The sequence below is a fragment of the Vicia villosa genome, unplaced genomic scaffold (assembly GCF_029867415.1).
Source record: "Vicia villosa cultivar HV-30 ecotype Madison, WI unplaced genomic scaffold, Vvil1.0 ctg.003080F_1_1, whole genome shotgun sequence".
NCBI lineage: Eukaryota > Viridiplantae > Streptophyta > Magnoliopsida > Fabales > Fabaceae > Vicia > Vicia villosa.
Genome location: NW_026706109.1, coordinates 213,039 through 236,607, shown reverse-complemented (window position 1 = coordinate 236,607; position 23,569 = coordinate 213,039). Strand labels below are relative to the sequence as shown.

General features: G+C 35.0%; 3 protein-coding genes across 4 annotated transcripts; all 3 read right to left on the bottom strand.

The window, feature by feature from the left end:
- Positions 1-4,536: 4,536 nt before the first annotated feature.
- LOC131640367 (pectinesterase-like) lies at positions 4,537-6,575 on the bottom strand. Its single transcript, XM_058910768.1, has 2 exons — positions 5,541-6,575; positions 4,537-5,417 (listed from the first exon to the last, which is right to left on the bottom strand). Exons 1-2 carry the CDS (start codon positions 6,538-6,540, stop codon positions 4,717-4,719), a joined length of 1,701 nt encoding a protein of 566 aa, XP_058766751.1. The 5' UTR covers positions 6,541-6,575; the 3' UTR covers positions 4,537-4,716.
- Positions 6,576-9,890: 3,315 nt separating this feature from the next.
- On the bottom strand, positions 9,891-12,032 carry LOC131640375 (pectinesterase-like). Its single transcript, XM_058910776.1, has 2 exons — positions 10,932-12,032; positions 9,891-10,847 (listed from the first exon to the last, which is right to left on the bottom strand). The coding sequence occupies exons 1-2, from the start codon at positions 11,938-11,940 to the stop codon at positions 10,132-10,134; spliced, it is 1,725 nt and encodes a 574-aa protein (XP_058766759.1). The 5' UTR covers positions 11,941-12,032; the 3' UTR covers positions 9,891-10,131.
- A 3,112-nt stretch (positions 12,033-15,144) lies between these two features.
- LOC131640376 (pto-interacting protein 1-like) lies at positions 15,145-18,294 on the bottom strand. 2 transcript variants are annotated; one of them, XM_058910778.1, is made up of 8 exons: positions 18,047-18,294; positions 17,218-17,306; positions 16,881-17,131; positions 16,660-16,786; positions 16,165-16,438; positions 15,777-15,909; positions 15,554-15,640; positions 15,145-15,437 (listed from the first exon to the last, which is right to left on the bottom strand). In XM_058910778.1, exons 2-8 carry the CDS (start codon positions 17,300-17,302, stop codon positions 15,309-15,311), a joined length of 1,086 nt encoding a protein of 361 aa, XP_058766761.1. In that variant the 5' UTR covers positions 17,303-17,306; positions 18,047-18,294; the 3' UTR covers positions 15,145-15,308. The 2 variants fall into 2 exon arrangements, with proteins under 2 accessions (XP_058766761.1, XP_058766760.1); XM_058910777.1 differs by having other exon boundaries at positions 17,218-17,311; positions 18,047-18,293.
- Between the last annotated feature and the right edge of the window lie 5,275 nt (positions 18,295-23,569).

The following is a 23,569-nucleotide window of genomic DNA, read 5'->3' as shown; positions in this document are numbered from 1 at the left end:
GTGGTACCGCAGGAGTACCGTCTCACTCGGGTCACACAGGACTGGCACAGTGAGGAGGGATACGTCACATGGTTCTATCGGGTGTCACATCCTCTGCTGAGACCCGACGTTCCCGGCGCTCCTAGGTCAGCACACGAGGAGATCCTGGAGAACCAGCAGGCCGAGGATGACCACGCCATTGATCTCATGCCGATCTGCCAGCGTATAGAGATGCTTGGGCAGGACGCGTTGGATCGAGGTGTCGTTCAGCAGGGCGGTCCAGAGGCTGTGGCTGTGATGGAGATGATCGTCACTGATGCGGGCCGTGCGGCGGGGTACAGGCGGCAGAGGAGGGCCCAGGGTGAGAGGGTTAGGCACACCCAGTAGTGGTCGGGTTTATTTATTTTTTGATTTCGGATTGTATCTTTCGCACAGTATTATTATTATTTTCGGCTTGTATATATTATTTGGATTTGATTTATCATATTAGTATTTTCAGTTTATCTGTTGCTTATTTTATTTGGCGTTTGCGTTTAATTAAAATGCGAGACTGTTAAGATAAAACATAAAAAAAAACACAGTTTCTGCATAATTCGGAAGTTCATTTCCGAAGACACCCCCCATGAGGTGTTTTCGGAAGTTCATCTCCGAAGACACCCCCCATGAGGTGTTTTCGGAGATGCACTTCCGAATTGTGGAAATTTTTTTAAAAAAAAAAAAAAACGCTTCGGAAGTTCATTTCCGAAGCAGGGGTATTTTGGGATTTTCGCTGGGGGTGAACCCCATAGGGAGGTGGCTAAAGAAATTTTCTTTTCTTAAAAGCATTTAACTCTTCAACATGCATTTCATGAAATTTTCTTAATATTTTATTAGAACAATCTAAACTCTTGCTTTTTGTATGAAAGCTAAAACGATAGAAAGCTTGGTGTTAGATTATTGGATTGAACATGTGTAAAACCTCAAGTTGTTAATAGTGGAAATATCAAGAAGAAACTTTTGGAGACTAGAGTATATCGCATGGTTTAAGGTCAAACCAGAATAATTTTTCAGGGTGATATCTCTAAACTCTATCTCTTTATTTTATGTCTATTATCATATATTGCTTAACCTCTGCTTCTAACCTCTTATTAAAATTTATCAACCTAAAATAAATCTTTTTATAAAAATGTCTTAGAAACCAAATATCACAGTTCACCCTCATCTCTTGTGTTTGGAGTTGCTTGTTCAAACGAGATGACCAATAAACTAACATAATCAAAATCCTTAGCCTAAATAGATGGGGTTTCCTCATTTTCATAAGGAACTGAAAAACACAATCTCTGATGAGAAGCGACCACTTCACTATTTAGGAGGCTTCTCAATCTCCAAATCAGTTGAGGCGCCCTCCTCCAAGCTAACATGGGCTTTTTTCTTGTTAGTCATATGATGGTTTGTCATAGGAGTAGATCTGAGGTTGCCAAATGTTTCTGGCTTCATAGTGGAAATCGGAGTTTCCTGAATGATTCTAGTATTGCTTGCAAGTTTTCTTTACTTGGTGCCTTGAGTTACCAAGTTGAATAAGTCACTTTTATGGTTAGAGACCCCCTCCTCGCCTATTTTATCCTTCATCTTCTCTAGTAGCACTTTCTTCTCTGTCACTAACAAATGAGTCACTCTTTTTGCATAAAAATCAAGAAGATATTATAAATAATATGCAGGTAAAGTAAAGAAAGTGTAAACACACTTAGGAAATACTCGTCGAGCATCTTATCAACTTCCTCGTAAGATATTAACTCCCTCACATTTAAGACACAAAACTTTCCCAAAAAATAAGGGCCTCCTTCTCTGTCTCACTAAGCATACCATAGTCAAAAACATTTATCGACACATTCTCTCTTGCAAAATATAAAGGAAATCGATACTCGCTAGTATCCCCAAATATAACCCTTGAGAAATGTGTGCTACCATGTACTCGTACAAACCCATTTTTCCAATTGATGTAGTTAATGAGTACATAATGTGTAACCCCTTGTTGGAGAAGGCGATTAGTGAGACCCAATTGTTCGAATGAAGCTAAGAAGGGCGACATTGATAATCTTTATGATGTTAGCCTCAAAAACGGTAAAAAGAATTCTTACTCTCGTGTAAATGATGAATCTTGTAAATTCATGTAAAAATATTCATTTCCTTCTCCCCGCAGAATCCTCCAACAAGCCTTCTAACCCTTGGCACATGTCTCTAACAGAACTTCATCTTCATATCATGTGGTGGAAATACATACATATATATATATATATATATATATATATATATATATATATATATATATATATATATAAGCTTTTGCAGAATGAGGCCACCCTAGTCTCGTTAAAAATTGAGTCAATGCTCTCGACTTCATCACTGAAGCGAGTTGTATCAATGGTTAAGGATGTCATCCACGATCTCGCCTTCTGGAGTAAGTAGATATCAAAACAATGTCACTACTTTCACTGCAATCACAACTAATATAACTATTGTCGTAACTCCCAAAAATCCCTCGCTCAACAAGTTTCCAATCGTCCTCCTGATTTTGTTGCCTCAAATTAGATAAATAACGATTCAACATCCTACATTTCTCCTCGTGCATTTTAAGTTCTATTAAGTTGTTTTTCTTTTCGTACTCTCTAATTGACATTATTTCCTAGGCGTTAAAAGGAAAAATATATAAGAGAAGCAAAGCTAAATACCTGCAATGAAGATTCACTTGTGGAAAGGTTAGGTTTGTGAGCTAATGTAAGAAAGAACGGTAGTTAGAGGAAGAAAGAAGAAGATTGAAGAAACAATGATAAATTGAAGACTAAAGGTCGTGTATTTTAAAAATAAAACTAGCTGCCTAGTAGCCATCGAAAGGGGCATATCCATCATTATTGGGTGAAGCATTGAGGTATCTGATCGGAGGCATCCGAATGAAGGAGTGGTTTAGATGGTTGGCTCTTTCTGAGGCAGTTTAAATCATTTCAGTGCTTTAATTCATCTTTAATCTTGAATTTTAAACATTAATTCGAACCCCATCACCATTAACACCCTTTGGAATGCCAAAACTAAGATTCGAACCAAGTTTATACAGCAATTATAAGGTCAAAGCCCATTGAAGGTCAAAGCCTTCGGTCTATCAATTATCCAACTTGTAAATGACACAGAATATATGCATAAGAAGGGGCAAAATCATGTGGCGAACACATATCAAGCTTGCCTTATTTCCTCTATGTTGTATCCTATAGGAGAACGTGAGAAGACATGTTTTAAGTAAGTCTAATGGATCTCAGTCAATAACTGAAGTATTCATAGTCTTAGAGGTTAACCGCATATCCTACATTAAAAGGATGACTCGTCCCATCCACTTCACTATTGAACCAAATCCCAAAGATGTACAACAAAGTTAATATGTATTAGAACCAGTCTCTCGATCAACTTCTCTATCAGACGACTGCGCCTATAAACACCAAATCAGACAGCTCATATATCAGCACCTAAAGCTCTCTTGCACCCCCATATCGCAGTCAGAATAATATGTATTCTACTCACAGCAAATACACCTACAAATCTAAATATTGATGGAATCCTCCTACCTTTGTATTTGTAACATTGATGTCAAATAATTAATTTAGTTTGTAAAGGATCGAACCTGATCTGAAAATCTGAATCAAATGAACATGGCAAAAAAGTCTAACAATGTTGCACTAACACAACAAACTAAACAATGTCACACTCAAATGTAGAAATCACATAAAAACAAGGAAGAATATTTAAATCAATATGTAAACAACTAATTTAAATGAAAGGCAGTGCAAATTGATGATTCTAGGGGGGAATGGCCCAAAAATCACCCATCTCCAGTAAATGAGAGCAATGTTTTAAATAAAGCTTGCAATTTAGGCGCGACATAGACGAAAGTTGTTATCTTTTTTCTCCGTTACATTCAAGACGAAACACAGTTACAAACGTGTGACATGATGGAGTTCATAAAAATAGGTCAAGAATTTGCTTTTAGTACATAGCTAAACATAAATTGAATTTGTCTTATTTTATCTTTATCTCACCATTTCAACTTTGGTTCACTCTGTAAGTTTGATTTCCGTTTATTCACTTTAAACATCTTATATTAAATAGAAAAAGGTATTTAAACTTATTATACACATCTTTTTAAAAAACGGTGACCGTCGCATTGCGACTGCGTAAATGCTTTCGCGATTTCGGTCTGTATAGGTGCCACGACAACAATTATGATCATTGCGGCGTGAATTAACAACAATTTATTTTTCAATATAGAAAGTAGTGATACCGGTGTCAGTATCAACTTTTATCAAAACCGTACGTTTTGTCGATGTCATTTTTGGGGTCGTAGACCGATTTTTAAAACCCTGATTATACATAATATGATATACAAATAATTTTAATAAAATTTGTGAATTATTGAGGTTAATTCACACCGCAAAATCGAAATCACAAAATCCTTAATGCTACCTTCAAATCGACCATTATATAAAAATCGAAATTGCAAAATTCTTAACACTACTTACAAATTGGAGTGATTCATTCTGAAAATAATATTATATTTCTCTTTTATCAATACTATACAAAGAGCAATGATACAATCATATATACTAATCCAAATTTATTTCTACTATATCATTATTATTTTTCTTAATCTATATAACATCTCCTATAGGAGTTTCTACTAAATATATACTCCTTTGTGGCAATGATTCATGCAATTTAGCTTCCAGGTTTAGAGAACCCAAGCTCAAATGGTATACCAGTAGCAGGCAACCAAATTCCACCTTGAATCCATTGATCAGCAGTGTATTTAGTTGCATCAGCTTTGCTAAGAACACCTTTGCTCCACTTAACTCTTGCCTTAACATCGGCACCAGGTCCAGTATTAGCATACTCGGCAAAGTAACATGTGTCGAGAAATAGATTCCCGTTCCAAGGAAGAAATCCCACTGGTTGAATCAAATCACCGATGATATTTTCCATGAATATTGCCCTAGAATATGCTTTCCATGGTCTTGCCAAATATGATTTCACCTTCAATCTATCTGCCCGGAGTGCTGGTTCTGGCATGATCTCGCAGTTCTGCATGACAACTCCTGTAGGCATGTTCTTTTGAATTGTTCCGTCGGCCACAACAATGTTTTGTTGATTTGCACTGGGTTTTCGGACTATTATCTTCGAGTTTTGTATCAGTGTTGATCCGTAGCCGAAAATGAAATCCACTGTCCCAGAAATTTCGCAGTTTCTGTAAAACTGACGGTGGGCGTGCGCGTATAATGTGTCTTGGTAACCCCGCATGGCACAGTCGTAGAAAGCCGATCGGTCGCCTTGCACTCGTAATGCCACTGCTTGGTGCTTGTCTGGTCCTGCTGTATTCTCAAATGCTATTGCCTTGCAAATGAAATCTTCAGCAACATTTGCTGCATACACATCACAAAAATTTTAATATATTAATTTCGAGGCGCTTAGATCATAGTTTTAAATTGCTCTGCAACCAATACAATTACGAGTGGGAAATGTGACTATAATTGAGAAGAACTTACAGAATGTAGCAGATCTCATGGTCTTCCAACCATCAACAACATTTTTCTTTCCGGTGATAATAGTCTTAGTAGGGCCATCACCGTACATTAAAATTTTCTTCTTCTTCTTGTCAATCGTAATATATTCGTCATAGACACCGGCCTTAACGTAGATAACATATCTACCAACATGATTTTTCGGGTACGAATTAATCGCCTCAAGAACAGTCTTAAATTTGCCACTACCATCTTTGGCAACAACCACATTAGGCGTAACGGCAGCTCCTGTACTCATATCAGCCAACAACTTACGATCCGGGCCAGTCATCCATTCAGGGTAACCATCGCTATCCACCTCAAAAAGACGACGGTGCGAAGGTTGCACATTCAAATCCAAATTCAATGTAGATAGTACTTTCGAAACTGCAGTCACAATATCAAGCGCCAACCCGGTAAGTTTCTCCACCTGATCCAAACTACCAGTTTGTAACTCGGTTTGAACCTTCTTTTCGCCGTCTGTTTCAAAACCATCAAGACATGATTGTTGGTACGCAATAACAGCGCCTAACCAGTTCTTAAGATCAGCAGCGCGCTCGTTCGCATTCTGACCGTGGGCGTCATTAACTAAAATATTAGAAGCCTGTAACTCATCGATTGCGAATTGTAACAAGTCTTTACAATCCTCAAGTGCCATCTTTGTGGTGTTTTCTTTTTTGTCATTCTCAATTATGAGCTTATCGCTCATGTTTAAAGCTTTGAAGACAGTTTCCAAGGAGCTTTTAACAACGGCTTTTATGTAATCATTTGGGTCCGATGTGTTAACCGGAGTTAGAGTATCAACACAGAATTTATTGTCATCGCTGTTTTGACACACGGCCTGAACCGCTTTAGTATGCGCATTCAAATCGCCGCCGCCTCCACTGTCACCTGGCTGGTTGGTTCGAACAAGAGCAACAACACCTAATGCAACACCAACTACAAGAATGAGAGAAACTGCTGAGACAATTATTTTACTTTCCATTGTTGTTGTAACCTGTTTGTATTTTTCAACATTCAATGTGGTTTTATATATCTTCTCGTCAATGGTTTTTCTTCACTACTATTTTTGGATGAAGTTGTGAGATATTGATATTTAAGGACACGTTGACCATTTCTTGAAACCGAGACTTTGTTATCCATCACTTTGGTCACATTTTCATCCGCTCAATTATTTTTAGTGGTGTTTTATGAGGCGATTTTGAAGGGTTTATTGTTTTTCATTAATCTAAACCTTTGGTCATATAGTTTTAAACATGAACCAGACACTATATATGGAAAAATGCATGTTTGTTTGTTTTTTTTTGCTGTTGTCAAATTAAAGTATCTCTATAGATAGTGCATAAGTTAGTATGGTAGGTGAAATTTATATAAGGGTTCATATATCTCAAAATATGTTTTTACATAAATACATGTCGCAGATTGAACCCTATCAAATTATTAAAGATTCAAGTATCAATATGAAAGAACAAAATCAAATAAAAGATCATAAGTTTTTTATTTTGACAAGTAAAATAAATAACAGTTATAATGACATAAAATAGAAGCATTCAGTGGCACCAAAAATTCTTCTAATAAATTAGATTAGGCCTTGGTTGGATCGGCTGCAATATAGATGAATCTTCTAGAAGAAATACGGAACATATACATGTGGTGGCATATATATTGCAAAAGATAGTGAGGTAGACTTTGTCCGGGATAAATCATGATCAAGTTATTAAGTATTTAGTGTATAAGGTAAATAGTGAGTGTGTTCTTTCATCGGTTTCCTTATATGCAGAGAGATTAGATTTCTTTTTCACCATTCATCATGAGATTGTGGTTGGTCTCTACAGCTAACTTCCCATCTCTTTTGTTATTATCATGATCATGCTCCTCTAGTCTTGGCCGACTAAACTCACATTTGTGCGTGTGTCTTCAAGCCTAAGATAATCAAGTTATAGATAGTTAAGTCTGATTACTGATAATTGTGTAATTTACAAGTTTATTAATATGGTATTCATATATTGTACGCAAAGTTGTGGATCCATGTGCTTGAAGGTATAATCAAGAAGTGATCCAAAATAATAAAATTTATGAATAGCAAGTCAATCAAAGTAGTTGCTAAGATGATGACATGATTTTTATGATGACAACACCTAAAGTCAAGCAACTGCTGAAGTTAGTCCATGAGAATAAATATGCACGGGAATTCATGATGACATGGTTGATAAAATCCTCCCGAATCAAGCTAAAGAAATTTGTTCAAACTCAATGATGTGTCCGCAAGTGCACGGAAGTATCGAAGTAATATAAAAGATTGTCGAACCCACATAGACCAATATCAAACTATTGTAATCTATTGTCACTTTGTAAAGCTAAGGCTAATGAATAATTGATTTAGGGGAAACTAAGAACTAAAACTGAAATAAAATAAAGATTAAGATAAATATAAGAAAAGAGAGACCGGAATGTGTATTTCGTGTATCTCAGGGACTATGTAACTCGTTGGCTTATAATAAGGTTAAAAAAATATCTAGTAGAAAATATTAGTTTAAAGACTAAACCTTGCATTCTCGTGGTTTTAATAAAGTCATGTTCCTTAACCATGGGATTTTGCTCTCGCTCCCCATTCTAATCGAGGAACGCGTTTTGAAAATTGAACAAGTTCTAATTAATCCTAAAGCGCTCTCGCTGTGTTTAAGATTAAAGCTTAGTTTCTACTATTCGGTTCGACCTCACGCTCTCGCAGTGTCGGCTCGAACCTTAGTTAATTTCCCATTCTCGTGGCAAGATCATGTTAAGTAACCTCTCACTCTCGTGACAAAGCTATTTAAATTAAGTTTGAAAACGAAGACCAAAACAAAATTTTCAAATAAAGATTTAACTGACTTCGTTACCGAATCCTGTTGGAGACGACGGCCCTCACATACCAGACTCAAGACAGTTTAGCCAAACATGAAGTTAAGCGTAAACAAACTAAACATAAAGATCGCAGTTAAGATCAGCATGTCAATTAAATTTAAACAAACGAAACAATAGAAATGAGAAATGAGATAAAAAAGAAACCTGTAAAAGCGGAAATAAACGAAACTGGAATTACTGCTGAAATTATCTTTGCATACAATAACTTGAAACCAATTGAAAATATGCCGGCATGCTTGAAGAATCCGGTACAAAATTAAAAATAGCAAACTCCTAAAGTTAGATTTGTGATAGCTCTTCCACACCGGAAGAGCTATCACTTTTACATGTAATTCTCTACTTAAAAACTAAGAACAATACACTGCTTGCAACGAAAAATGGTCGACCTCCCTGAAACTGTCCAGAACTCCCTTTTATAACTCTCTGCTAAATTCTTGTAAAGTACGTGGAGACCATTCAGGAACTCGTGACTTCATGGCAAATATCTGGAAGACTTTGTTTGTTAGAGACATATCAGAGGACTGGGTTCGTTTGGTTACGTGGAGTAAACCACGAAAACAAAGTGTGTGGCCTGTTGCTGAGTTATGGCGAGGGCCACAGGCTTAAAGGTGCTTTGACGTGGCTGAACCTGTGGTGAGGGCCACAGATCCGCGGCTAGGGCCACAGCTTTAGAAACTGCATTTTCTACTCTTTTCTTCCATTCTAATAATCTTCTCTTTTTCTTCGCCACTTCTCGTTCTTTTTATACATGGAAGTTTTGTGTTAGAAATTACCTGAAATGAAATAGAAATATCGACATAACAAAACATAAATAAACGAAAAAACGGTACTAAAGTGCATGCAAGATAATCAATTAAGGAATCAAAAGTTAAAAACTAGGGTTTTGACTTTTTCATGAAGAAATGCATGTTTTTTGCTCCACTTTGAATGGTCATAACTTCTTCATTAAGCAATCATTTTTTGTGTTCCAAAGCTCAATTTGAAGAGAAAGTCAAGATCTACAATTTCGTCTATGTGAGGAGTTTTCCACAAATGAATGAATTTTAAGTTATGGAGCCATGAAGTTGACTACTTTTTCTCCAACACTTAGAAAATTTTACAAGACAACATAGTTCCTTAAAAATGTCCAACTTTGAGGCCACTTTTCATCAAGATCCTTTGAGAATTTGAGAAAACGCCAAACATGAAAGTTATAGAAGATGTTCGGGGATTTCCAAAAAGTATGAACTCCTCCATAGCATTTGTGAGCTAGGAGATTCGATATCCAACATGTACATATTTAAATAGAAAGAGTGTTTGATATGATTTGATGGGAGTATAGAAAAGTTTAAACCAACAATCTATTAAAATTAATCTCTAAAGTTTTAATCAATTTATATATAAAGTTACACGAGTTATACAGGATATTGTAGTTAATTAATTACAACGTCATTTTCTTAATAAACGAATTCACATATAAAAAAAATTCAAATTACATAATAGTTGTACAAGTACAAAAATTTCTCATGAAAAGATTCTACATGAGCTAGCTTGAAATTGAAACCAGCTTCAAAATAGAATCAACATGCATGGCATGTAAGCTAGTAAGTTTTTCCTAAGTATATAACTAATCAAACAAACATGTGTGCATAATAAAAGCACACAATTGTAGCTAACAATGTATTAATATCTTCTACTTTCCAAATCCAAGTACATAAGGAACACCAGTAGCCCTCAACCAATCCTCAGCTCTTCCAGCAGGTCCAGCTCTAAGGAATTGTCCAGCAGTGAATTGAGCAGCTTCATTCCTATTAATATTTGGATGATAACCTTTCCACTTAACCCTTCCATTAAGATTAGCACCAGGTCCAGTATTAGCATACTCAGCATAATACAATGTATTCAGAAATTGAGTTCCAGCCCAAGGACTCCACCCTTCTGGTACGATAAGATCGCCGATATTTGATTCCATAACAACTGTCCTAGAGTAGTCTTTCCATGGCCTGCCTAGATATGATTTGAACTGCATCCTGACCGGGAACAAAGCTTTCTCTGGAACGATTTCGCAGTTCTGGATCACGATTCCTGTGGCCATGTTACGTTGTTTTGTTCCGTCTGCGGTTACTGTGTTGAACTGACCAGGTCCTGGTTTTCGGACGATGATTCTTGAGTTTTGGATTACGGTTGGAGATGCGCCGAATATGAAGTCTACTGTGCCAGAGATTTCACAGTTGCGGTAGAATTGACGATTGGTTTGGACGTATAATGTGTCTTGGAAACCATGCATGGCGCAATCGAAGAACGCTGACATGTCTCCTTGGTTTCTAAATGCCACTGCTTGATGTTTTGCTGGACCAGCTGTGTTCTCGAATGCTATTGATTTTGCGATGAATCCTGGCGCAGTATTTGCTGTACGCATGCATAATTAATTCAAGTTAAATTGATTGATAAATTAAAGATATTGGCTTAATTGACGCCGATTTCAATACTTACCGAATGTGGCTGTCTGCATTGTCTTCACGCCATCAGCGAAGTTTTTGTGACCTGTGATAATGGTCTTTGTCGGGCCATCACCGTACATAAGAATATTAATCGACTTTTTCGGAACGGTGATGTACTCGTCGTAGACTCCGGCCTTAACATAGATAATGTATCTCCCTTTGAATCCCTTAGGGTAGGAATCAATAGCATCTTTAACTGACTTAAATTTACCGCTACCGTCTTTAGCAACCACTGCATTAGGTGGAGGACCTCCTCCACCTGGGTGTTTAGCTAGTAGCTTGCGATCCGTAGCCGAGAACCATGTGGGCAGTCCTTCATCGTCAATCTCGTTAGCGTCCAGAAGACGACGAGAAGCTGGATTCAATTCCAGCTTCAAATCGAAAGCCTGAAGAATGTTAGCCATGCTAGCTACAATGTCAAGTGTGATGCCAGTTAGTTTCTCCATTTGGTCCAAACTATCTGTCTGCAACTGTTGTTTGATCTTATCCTCGCCGTTCGTCTCGTTATTAAACCCTTCCATACACGACTGTTGGTACGATATAACAGCGCTCAACCAGTTTCTAAAATCAGGCGTCTGTTCATGAATCGCTTGAATGTTGTTATCGCGAACCAAACTAGCCGAGGCTTCAAGACTGTCGAGAGCAAATTGCATCAAGTCTTTGCAATCATCAAGTGCCATTTTGATACCGGGATCTTTGTCACCGTGTTCAAGCGATAGCCTATCACTCATATTCAACGCAGCAATAACGCTTTGCGCGCTCGCTTGAACTACAGCTGCTAAATAAGCTGTTGGATCAGAGGCATTGGCAGGTTTCGCGGTGATAAGAGTGTCATGACAAAGTTTTTGATCTTCAGTTGCTTGACACATGGATTGCACATTTTTCTCGTGTGCTGCTAATTGAGGATCACTGCCCTTTTTGTTAACGACGACAACAACACCGATGGCAACACCCACCACAAGAATGATGGATACACCAGAGACTAGTACTTTTCCGTTCATTGTTTTTTATTCTAGTCTTTTTTTTTTCTTTTTAATTCATTCCCTTATTTGGTTTTCTTGTGTGAAAGAAAGTTATTGAATATAGTATTATTGGCATAAGGATAATGGGTTCTTATAGGTAATTCAACTTTTTTCATGAGTCTTAGAATAGATGAGAAAGACAACAACCTTAAGATCAATGAGTGTTCAGAATTGTAGTTGATAAATATAACACTGTTATTTCTTTCTATAATAAGCAAATATTGGAATTTTCAGGGTACAATTTAGCGTTGAATTGGTGGTGGAAAAGGTTAGCTTGTATTGTGATAGCTAAAAATAGTTGAGGCATGGAGCATTTTTCTATGCATTTTTCTATGCATTTTTCAGTCTATAGATATGCATGCAAAACCGTGGGATAAATCGTGGTTGGTTAACTTGTATGATTTGTTACCGTTGATTGAGATGGTAACGTTACACTATTATATCATATTATGTTTGTAAATAAAATAATTTTGCACTTTATTATCTAAGATGCACTCAAAATTAGATTTTTTTTTTTTTAGTTATTTTGTATGTTAGTTTGTTAATATAGCTTAGTTTCTCTTTATAGTGCAAGAGATAAACTAACCATTACGGGATCTTGGAAACAAAACATATAGTAACTCAACTTTATTTTATTTTGGTTCTAGATATGGTTATGTTCTGCTCTGGGCCGAGCAGGCCCAACGTTCATATTCATATTGAGGCCGAACTAGCCTAATTCCTGCACTCAGGTCGAGCAGGCCCAATCACTCAAGCTCCAATAATGTCTCTAGTAGCCGTTACAAAGTCAGCTCCACGTAAGATTATGTGGTCAAACCAACTGCGAAGGATTCGGACAATTTCCTCTGAACCCTACGTCATGCTCACCCAAAACACAAGCCACTGGCTGACGCAGCCCTAACAAAGGGAGTTCTGGCAGTTTCATAGCACGTGGGCCTCCATTAGATTTGGCCCAATTAGGGAACTTTGGTCCAGCGATGGGGACTATAAATACCCTCTTTCAATAGAGGATCAGGTATTCATTCATTCTCTCACTAAATCCCGTACTTGCTCTCTGGTTGCTTTCTTACTTTGTCATCGGAGTACCTTGCAGGTACACCCCCTCCAATTCTTCAAGTCCACCGCAAGCTGACCTTGATGATCCACTCTGATTAGGTAAGATCAGGTTACAAACATATATTATAGGTCATGTTTTATGCAAATATGACAGTCAGGGATCGACTTACTTGTATCGAAATGTCTAAAAAGTGGTGTCTCGTTGCAAGGTGTCAATGGCGATACAAGTGTGAAAGGGAACATTGTGGATTCGCACTTGAGAGAGAGGGAGTGTTAGAATAATAATGCAAGTTAATGCTCCCTAGTGAAAAACTTCTCCAACAAAATGGTATCATCTCGTTGCAAGGTGTCAACGGCGGTAGGGTTACTTGTATCGAAATGCAAGGCTCGGGAAGTGGTGTCCCGTTGCAAGGTGTCAACGGCGTTACAAGTGTGAGAGGGAGTATTGTGGACTTACACTTGAGAGAGAGTGTTAAAATAATAATGCAAGTGTGAGTAAGTGGAGAAATAGTCCAACATTTGATAGAAATATGGTGACTTGAACATTAATAAGTGGCAGAACCCGCTCACCTATCACCTTAAAGTTTCTAGTGAATAAGTGGTGTATCTCTCAGAAAGTTGTCTAATCCTACACTATGTATCAATTCTCCATAGTGAAAAACTCCCCCCACATAAACAAACTTTTTATGCAAGTTCAATCGGAGACACAAACTTTTTACACACAAACGTATCATAATTATAGGCACCACGGATAAGGGTCCAGCCAACTCAATACATTTGTAAAAAAAAATTATGGCAAATTATTTGTAAACTTGAATTCTAAATCTCAAACTCTTTAACTTTAAGCCAAAATTTTGTTTTATATATTTTTAAAAGTAATATTTAATTTAAAATCTTTTAAAAAAAATTGTTGGACAACTAAGTTTGTCAATTATGTACTTGATAAATACAATGATGTAAAGTCTACTCGCGTGTATGGATGCATTTAAAAAATTCCAAAATTTTATTTTATATATTTTTAAAAGTAATACTATTTAATTTAAAATCTTTTTAAATAAATATGTTGGACAACTAAGTTTGTCAATTATGTACTTGATAAATACAATAATGTAAAGTCTACTCGCGTGTATGGATGCATGTAAAAACTGAATGATCCTCCCTAAAAGTTGAGATATTTATAGCATGATCCATGGCTCAAAAATGTGAGTGAAAACGTGGGGACTGTGTTTTTTATTGAATGAAAAATACATGTTTGTATTTCCTAATATAAACATGTTTTTATTTTATTTTTGTGAAAACTTCTTGATCAAAAATTTAATTGAAAGATTGTTTGAATGTTTAAAAAATATATATTATATTGAAAAACTATAAATATAAAAAATAAATTTTACATATAGAGTTATAAAACAAAGACAAATTTAATCCTAAATTTTTAGTTTGTTATTTTTTCAGTTAGGTCCTAAGTTTTTTTTTCTTTTTGATTGATTTTTTTATGTTATTTATATTTGCACATTAACCTTTAAATTATCCTCCTCTAGCTCTATTGTCATTTATTTTACATTTTATAATAATGTGGACCATAATTTTTATTCTACATAAACAAATCACGGGTTTGGATTCGTGAATTCAAACCATACTAGTGAAGTAATTATGCGAAAATAGGTATTCGAGTTATCTCAATATAAAAATATTTTTTAAAAACAAACCAAAAAACAATATTAAATGCCCCATATTCTGACCGTGCAAATATAATGAACACAAATGATGAATGTTGTTTTTCAAAACAAACAAAAAAAAACAATATTAAACGTCACACATAATGACTGCAAGTATAATGCAACATAAGTGATCAATTTAAATAGAAAAAAGATTTAAAGACCTATTCAAAAAAATGGTCAAACTTATATTAAGGCGTAGTTTAGCCTAAAATTAAATACTTAATCTGGTAAGAACAGCAGTCATCTGATAACTTCCAAAGAAGTAGTCCAATGACTCACTCTGTTCTGGGCATGCTCATTTCCTTGTTGCAATTTTTCCCAAGATGGCAATCATACCAGTAGTACAAGATAGAAAGAATTAAAAAATAGAGACGAGAAATAACATTAAAAAGAATAGAGGAAACAAAGAAACCCCAAACAGCCTCATGGATTATGAACAAAATGAATGCAGTGTAACCTTTGGGACAAAAAGCCTTGTTCGACCAATTTAATACCAGCTTCTGAAGCAGTCTCTTATATTTTGCATGCACACTTGTAAACATACTCACAGATATAGAAAAAGATAAAGAGAGGTTAATTTGCTGTTTCGCCAGCAGGTCCAGCTCGGGCAGTCAACAAAGGTTGAAGAGCTTTGACTACAATGCTCATGTTAGGTCTGAAATCAGCTTCATATTGCACACACAATGCAGCAACAGCAGCCATCTGTAATCAAACAGGCATCAAGGTGGTTATAACATAACATTATTCTTAATTAAGTCAATAGCTAGGTGTGGTTCCTATAAACGTTCCCACAAAAAATACTAAAAGACAGTAAACACCTTAGCAACAGCTTTTGGTGGGTATTCTCCTCCTAGTCTTGTATCAACACACTGTCTGACTTTATCCTCACTGAGTTTTGGTGTAGCCTGAAACACACATCAATTGAGATTAGAAAGGATTTAGAGTGGACAGTAAATAATAATAGAGAAGCTTGGGTTCTGTTTCTTTATTCTTTTGTTGGGAAAGGAAAGGAGGGTGTAAAGGTATAGCATAAATTCATACCCAAGTAACCAGACTCTGCTGTCCACGTGGTAGTGTATGATCAACAGGTTTTCTTCCGGTCAAAAGTTCCAAAAGGACAACACCAAAACTGTACACATCACTCTTAGCATTTAATTGTCCAGTCATTGCATATCTGCATCCACAAGATTAAGCATAATGTTTAGAAGTTGAAGCTTGGACACTTATAAAAGACAGTTTACTCAAATAGATACTATGATATAGAAACACAGCATAGGAATTGGTCATGCATATCCAGTCAACTGTGGCATAAAGGACATTTTATATGGCTTTTCCAATAATTCTTCAGCATTCATACTAAAAAAAGTGGTCCATCACATCCAATAAGGATAAAAAAACATGTGATCTTATATGTAACTTGAAATCTTACTCAGGTGCATGATAACCAAAGGTTCCAAGGACACGAGTGGAATGAAGACGTGCGGCCATGTCTGGAGCCTGATTTGACAAATCAAAATCTGCAATTTTTGCAACATCATCTTCAAAGATTAGCACATTGCTTGACTTGATGTCCCGATGAATAATATGGGGATCAGCCTTCTCATGCAAGTATTCAAGCCCTCTTGCAGCCCCTACAGCAATTTTCACTCTTTGTGCCCATGTCAAAACTGGACCGGGTTGTGCTCCTTTAACCCCTTTTCTGCCTACATGTAAAAAAACAATGATGAAAACATTTACATACAATACAAACTAAACTAACAGATATCTCAAGGAGAAGAAACATTGCTTGTCAAGGCATCAAAAAAATAACTAATGTTAAAATCCATAATCTTCTCAGTTCCTCTAATGTAGAAAAAAATTCAACCACTGATTGTCGACATTGATACTTTTCAAACTTGCCCAATTGAAAGAAAAAATCATATACCATGTAAAATGTCGTGAAGAGAACCATTAGATGCAAACTCATAAGCAAGAATACGGTTGTTTCCATCAACGCAGTATCCAAGCAATTGGACAAAATTATCATGTTTCAGCCTTGATACCATAGAAACCTGAAAGCCAGAAAACCACAAGGTGTCATCTGTAAGGGAAGAACTTCAATGACCTAACAAAAAATACTGAGCCAAGGTTGTAACACAAATATACCTGGGCCAAGAATTCCTCATCAGGCTGTTTACTGGCATCTAACTTCTTGATTGCTGCAGCCTGGCCATTCTTAAGAACTCCATAATAAACTCTTCCATATGATCCCTCTCCAATCAGAGAATCTTGTCCAAAGTTATCAGTAACTTCTTTAAGTTCATCGGCCTGTATCTCTGGAACTTCAATGGGCTGCACTTTAACAGTCTGAGCTCCCGGTTTTGTAGACTCGGAAGCATGGTAATTTCCATCATTCCCTGAATAGTGAAATTTATCAGCATAGTTTCAACAAATTCACATCAAGTAATATAATCAAACAAATTAAGCTTATGAGTCAAATTACCTGCTGGATTTTTTACAATATATGGTCCACCACTCTCAGCAACCTTGTGGATATCATCCTCTTGGCAACAGCTGAAACAACTCATGATTCTTTCCTAACAAAATTAAGTCATAAGCCTGTCAGATGATACAAATAATAGTTCATTTCTAAGCTTCAAGAAAGTAGATACATCCTATTGATCTTACAAATTCAACACTTCAAATAAAAAGAAATAAAGAAGCAAATATTGCATTTCTGTGAATTTTCTGTACAATCGGATTATATTGAGTTCTATTATCAAGTTTCAAGTCAACATAGCTTCACTTCATTCGCATAGTATGAAAAATTGATCATACAAAATGCTTCCACTCAATTGATTCATATATAAGCTAAAATTCACAATAATTACCTACCTCTCAGAAATCAATGCCATGAAAAATAAAAAAAAATCAAGTGTTAATTCTAAATTATTTGCATAATATCATCATCATCATCATCATCCTTTAACAACAATTACACACCGTGATATTAACGTAATGTTCCGTTACAATTTGAAAAAAACTCAACGCTCCAGTTACATAACTCAAACCGAGTGAAGCTAACGAAACCAGATCGAATCAATTTACGCTAATCAGACAAACTTCAATCAAAATTCAAGCCAGTAATAACAGATCGGTCAAAAGCAAAATCAAAATTCAAAAAAATGCTCATCCATGAATCAAATCATTGAAACAAGAAACTCGATGAAATTCGATCACGATAATGAACACAACATGTAGATTTTCAATTGCGAAAGTAAATAGTAAAGTAGGTGAGAATGAAAATTGTGATAGATCGATGAAAACGTTACCTGAAACAACGAAACGAGAGAGTGAAACTGTTGAGATGAGAGTGTTGAAGCGGTGGAGAGTGATGTATGTGAAGGAGAAGATGCGTAGTGTTGAGTATTTGAGTCGACGAAACGGTGAGGGAGTGCAGGATAAGCAGAGAGGGTGCGTAGAATAAAGGGGAGGGCGAGGTACAGCACAGCTTTTGACTCGCTTTGAGTTGAAATAAGAACTTCGATTATTGTGATATGACTAATTGGGTTAAGTGGTGTACGAATGCGATACAGTGGATTTTTATTACACTAATTAATTAAAGATATTTAGGAGACTTTTTTCTTTTCTTTTACGTGTTCTGCACCGAGTTTGGCTGGCTAGACTTGACCTTTGTGAGACTACACGGTTACCCCGATTTACTATTATTTTGGTAAAAAGTATATTTTGTCGGTAAATATAAAAGATTTAACTTTTGTATTTTTATGGCATAAAATAATTTGTATAAATGTGAGTGAATTAAATTATTGTGGTTTAATTCATCGTTTCTTTTTAAAAACCCGACCGGTTATAAATCAATGGTTCACTGATATATTAGTTGAATTATTAGGTCACTAGTCGAACCGCATGACTAAATTAAAATAAGCCGGATAACTCGGTTGAATAAGTCGGTCTCTAGTGCAATACTATATATTTATTAAATCAGTCGAATCAAATGATTTAGTCTCTAACACCTATAAAATTTTACCATTTTAAAATATCATAATTTCCCTTGTTTATTTTTTACATTCAAATTCTAAATATAATCATCACTCACAACAAAATAATACAAAATATAAATTTAAATAAATTTTAAACCAGTCTAATTAGAAACAGAGAAAAATTGTTTCAAATAAGGTTTGAATAAAGTCTAATTATATTTTAATAATATTTTTTATAAAAAAATATGAAAACTGCGTCGTATTATGCTGGAAAAAAAAAGAGTATGCATTTGAACCACCGGTTTTCTAAAATTGATGGTTCATCGGTTTTTTCCGGTTTTGACTAGTTTTGATCGATTCTCAACAGTTCAATAGCATATCTAATCCAGCAATCAGACCAAATCGACGACCCTTCCGATTTTCAATTCGACCGGCGGGTTCGATTCAGTTTTCAAACACTAATTTCTTCCTTTAACTTAATTTATTATTTCTCTTTGGTCGCTTAATTAAATGATGAAGATTCATGATAAAAATTGAATTCGTCGATAAAACTAAGAATGTGTCGATAAAAGATGAAGACTTATGCCTTTATTTTTAATGCAGGAGTTGATTATCGGAAAGTTTTCTTCTCATTTATGCCTTTATTTTTGCATTTGCAAAAGGGTTAGTTCAACACAAATCATGCATTCAGGGTGACATATCATTGAGTTGGGGGGATATTTCAATTATTCACACATCAAATGATAAATGCATTGATTTTCATAGATCTTCATTTTCTACTATTTTTTTATTGACGAATTTTGAATTTCATAGACGGATTTTGGGCTTAAGTCGTGAATCTTCACCTTTTACTACTATGTTCAATTATTTTAAAGAGGTTTATAACCCTCTCAATCTTACATATTTTTTGTATAGAAGTATAATGTTGGCCTTAAGTGATGGTGCATGTCACGTTAGTATTGTTTTCCACTATGTCATTGTTATGTATATCTCTAGACACCAAAAACCTTCCACGTGGCATGCCATGTCAACTTCTATTAGAGGAAGTATATGGCATGGACCAAAATTATGGATGAAAAACTTTAGAATGACCATTATTCAAAGAAATTTTTAGAGGAACTAAAATTGAATTATGATATATTTAGGAAGACCTCAGACATATTTTACCCTTTTATGTTTTATTGAAATGTTGAAAATAACTTATGTTTGTTTACTTTATTTGTTGCAAGGACGTTCGTCGCTGAAGGTGCCCACCTATGAGGCAATGCTGGAAAAGTTCTTAGATGTCAAAATGCCTTCGAAGGTCAAGGAGATTTTCGATGATTACGGCCTCTTTTCATTGGTGGACTATTCGTTGACCATGCTCAAGGCTCCACTACTGTCACCTTTTGTTGAGCGGTGGCATAAGGAGACTCCATCCCTACATATTCTATTTGGTGAGATGACGATTACTTTGGATGATATTTTATCCTTAGAACATAAGGAGACTGTATTATTTTTTACACTTTGGGAGGTAGTTGTCTTTGAGATGACACGACTTGTCAGTTATATGAGTCTATTTCTAGTATAAAAATTCATTGTGTCTTATAAATCGAGTTCTTATTTATGACATTTATTAATTTGCCTATGTTCTTGTGTAGTGTTGGATGTATGAGCATTTCTCATCCATTTGTAACAGTTGTGTTAGTGGTTCTACCACTACTGATTCCCCACGGACCAAGAGATTGAAGGTCAGACATTCACACCCAGGTGGTCTTCTAGAGTACAAGAATAGGATTTTGTGTTGAACTTAGACGATTTCATCTAGACATTATATATAAACCATAAAGTGCGTTGAGATTTTGATGACACTTCTCTCTTTCTGGTTATCTATTATGTGAGATATTAGTGGCTAGCACTGACCTGAGAGATATTTGCGCTAGTTTGGGTGTGTTCAAGATATCTCACGACCATTTCATGATGTTCCAACTAATGGCATTGATAGATGGTTTATGTATAACATTGTCATTTGTCCTCATGCTATAACAAATTATCTAATGTAGGTTCAGTTCCCCGCGCAGTGTGTGGATGGTGGTTACTTAGAGTGGTGCTTTACTGTATCACTCCCTCGCATAATCTCACTTATTGAGCATGCAAATGATGTGGGACCTTCCGATGTTGGGGGACTTCGTGATGGCGTGTCACTCCCTCCACTTGGTGTGGTTGACCATTAGCATCTGCAAATGATAACTGTGACTACAAATAACCTCATGGGTTTAGTAAACCCAAATGGTGAGGTTTATACTTTGTCATCATAGATAGAACACATCGCATGTGGAGGACCTATGTAGATTCTATTATTTTTGTATTATTAATATATTATTTGTATTAGTACTCAGACATTTGAACTTAACAGTTTATTAGACAACACTTCATCGCTTTCATTATTGTGAGATTAACATAACTTAACAAATTAAAATTAACATAACTCAACACAGACAATTACATAACTTAACAAAACAATAATAAATAACGAAACTTAGATACTACTAGAAGATTCTGGACATTTCAACATCTTAATGATATCATTGACTGATCTAGCAATTGTTACATCAAACTCGATTGATCCCTTTGTTGGCCTACTATGATATGTTCTCCATATAACTTTTAAATTTTCACCAGTCTTCAACGTAATGTTGTTGTATTTCACATTTCCTTCAATATCAATTGATATTGTACGAAAGTCAATCTTACCCATTTTTTATTCTCGGTGTGGGGTAACAGATTATCTAATTTGGATCTAAGAACAACGAGACTGGTGGTGTCCTCCGAGAGCTGAAAAGTAACAGGCGATTTCACGTCGTTGAAATACACAACTGCCATATACGAGTATTAAGACATTTTAAAAAGATTTTTTAACAAAATATGATCCCAATTTATACAAGTTTGGATTCATAATGGATCACGCACAACTGTCGATTTAATCACTATCATACAAAATTTTTGGCAAAATTCGAACAGTTGAAATTTAAACTACCTAATATTTCATAGTCCTGCTAAATATTTGATAAATACATGAGCTTTTCAAAAATATTGGTGATTTTACACTACCGGATTTTCCAATATTTTAGAAAAAAATTGGTAATTCTTGGTGATTTTTAAAAAATTGATATATTTTTTAAGGCATCAAATTTTTTCACTTACAATCTTCCTTAGTCTTCACCCCTGATTTTTACTTTCATACTAGTCGTTTCACTTACACTATCAAATTTTTTGTGTGATACTTTTAATAGAAATATTGTCAAAATATTTTAGGTATTATGAAAATTTGAGGGGTGTCACGTACATTTGGGAGGTGGTAGGGCAAAATCTCCTCACGTTGATAGGAAGGAGAGTTGTTTAGCCCACTTAACAACAACAACAAAAAACACCATTAAGAAAAAAAGTCAAAACTTAGTCTTATACCACTACTAAAACCATATGTAACAATCTGAAAATCAATTTAGGTTTTATTTCTTTAAAAAAAATATGCAAAAATAATTGTTATATCAAAATTTAAAAAATCACTTAAGTTTAAATTATTTTGAATAATCTTTCATACAAATCATATTTAAAATATGTAATCTTGATTAAGTTTTATTTTTATAATATAAATATTTATGTTACTTGATGTCACAGTCTTTTAATTCATAAAAAAGAGTTTAAAATAACTTATACTATTTTTATTAAAAAAAACATAATTTTTTTGAAAATATAAAAAAAATTAATCTTTAACGAATAAACATTTATATTATTTTTTAAAATTAGTTTCTTAAAAGATTTATTTAGAAATGAATTTGTGAAAAGAACTGGAAGATTATCGCACGAACGAATTTATTAAATGTTTAGACCATAATTTTGTTTAAGATCCTGAAGAGCGGATTTTTTTTGCAAACATACATTTTATTTGATCTACTTTAATATAATAACCAAGTAATACTTGCAATGCTATCTTCATAAATAGTTATTGTGTATATTATTGTCTAACAGCAAACCACGTATCTCTTGTATGTTTTGAATTAAAGATTTCAACAAAACATATTCCTTACTTGTCTCGGGTAGTGATAAATATTTTGCGTGGTTTGATGATGTTAATGTTAAGGTTTATTTCAGATATCTACATGAAATGGTTGTGCCACCGCATATAAACAAGTAAGATGTTTGTGATTTATCATTATGAAGATCTGATAAACAACCTACATATGCATAATCAATTAATACTCATATTCATTGTACCTCTAAGGTAATGAAGTATATGTTAAACTTTGTTGTAATGTTTTTGTGTAGATACATAACTACATTATGATAATGTATTGTCAAAAATGATATATTTATACATGTATAATTAGAAAGATGCATTAATGCTCTTAAAATTGCACTAGGATCTGGTACTTCAAGACCAAATATTTATTCATTCTTTTTTCGAGGTATGGAAGACCGTGTGGATCTATGTGTTTGCAGTTACAAATGTATGCAACCGTCAAATATCCACAATATAGTTTTGAAGATGATAACACTATAACGTGAAGTTTTCATCAGTCAAGTAATGATCAAGATGTTTTGTTAAGATTGAGATTTTTTATTTGTAAGATCAAAGATGTCATAGCCAATCTCAATAAGTACAATACCTAATATAAAGCAGAATTTGGTGGAGTCCCCGATGATCTTTGGTCAAGGAATATCTGATGACAATGTTTATCAAAAAGCTCTATCGAAGCTTCAAAGTTTGTGAAAGAGAGAAAGTGTGAAAGCTTTCTTGGTTGATGTCTAAGTGATCAGTGTATTATAAAGATATTAGAGTAACTTTTAAATTACTAAGGTAATACATACACTTAC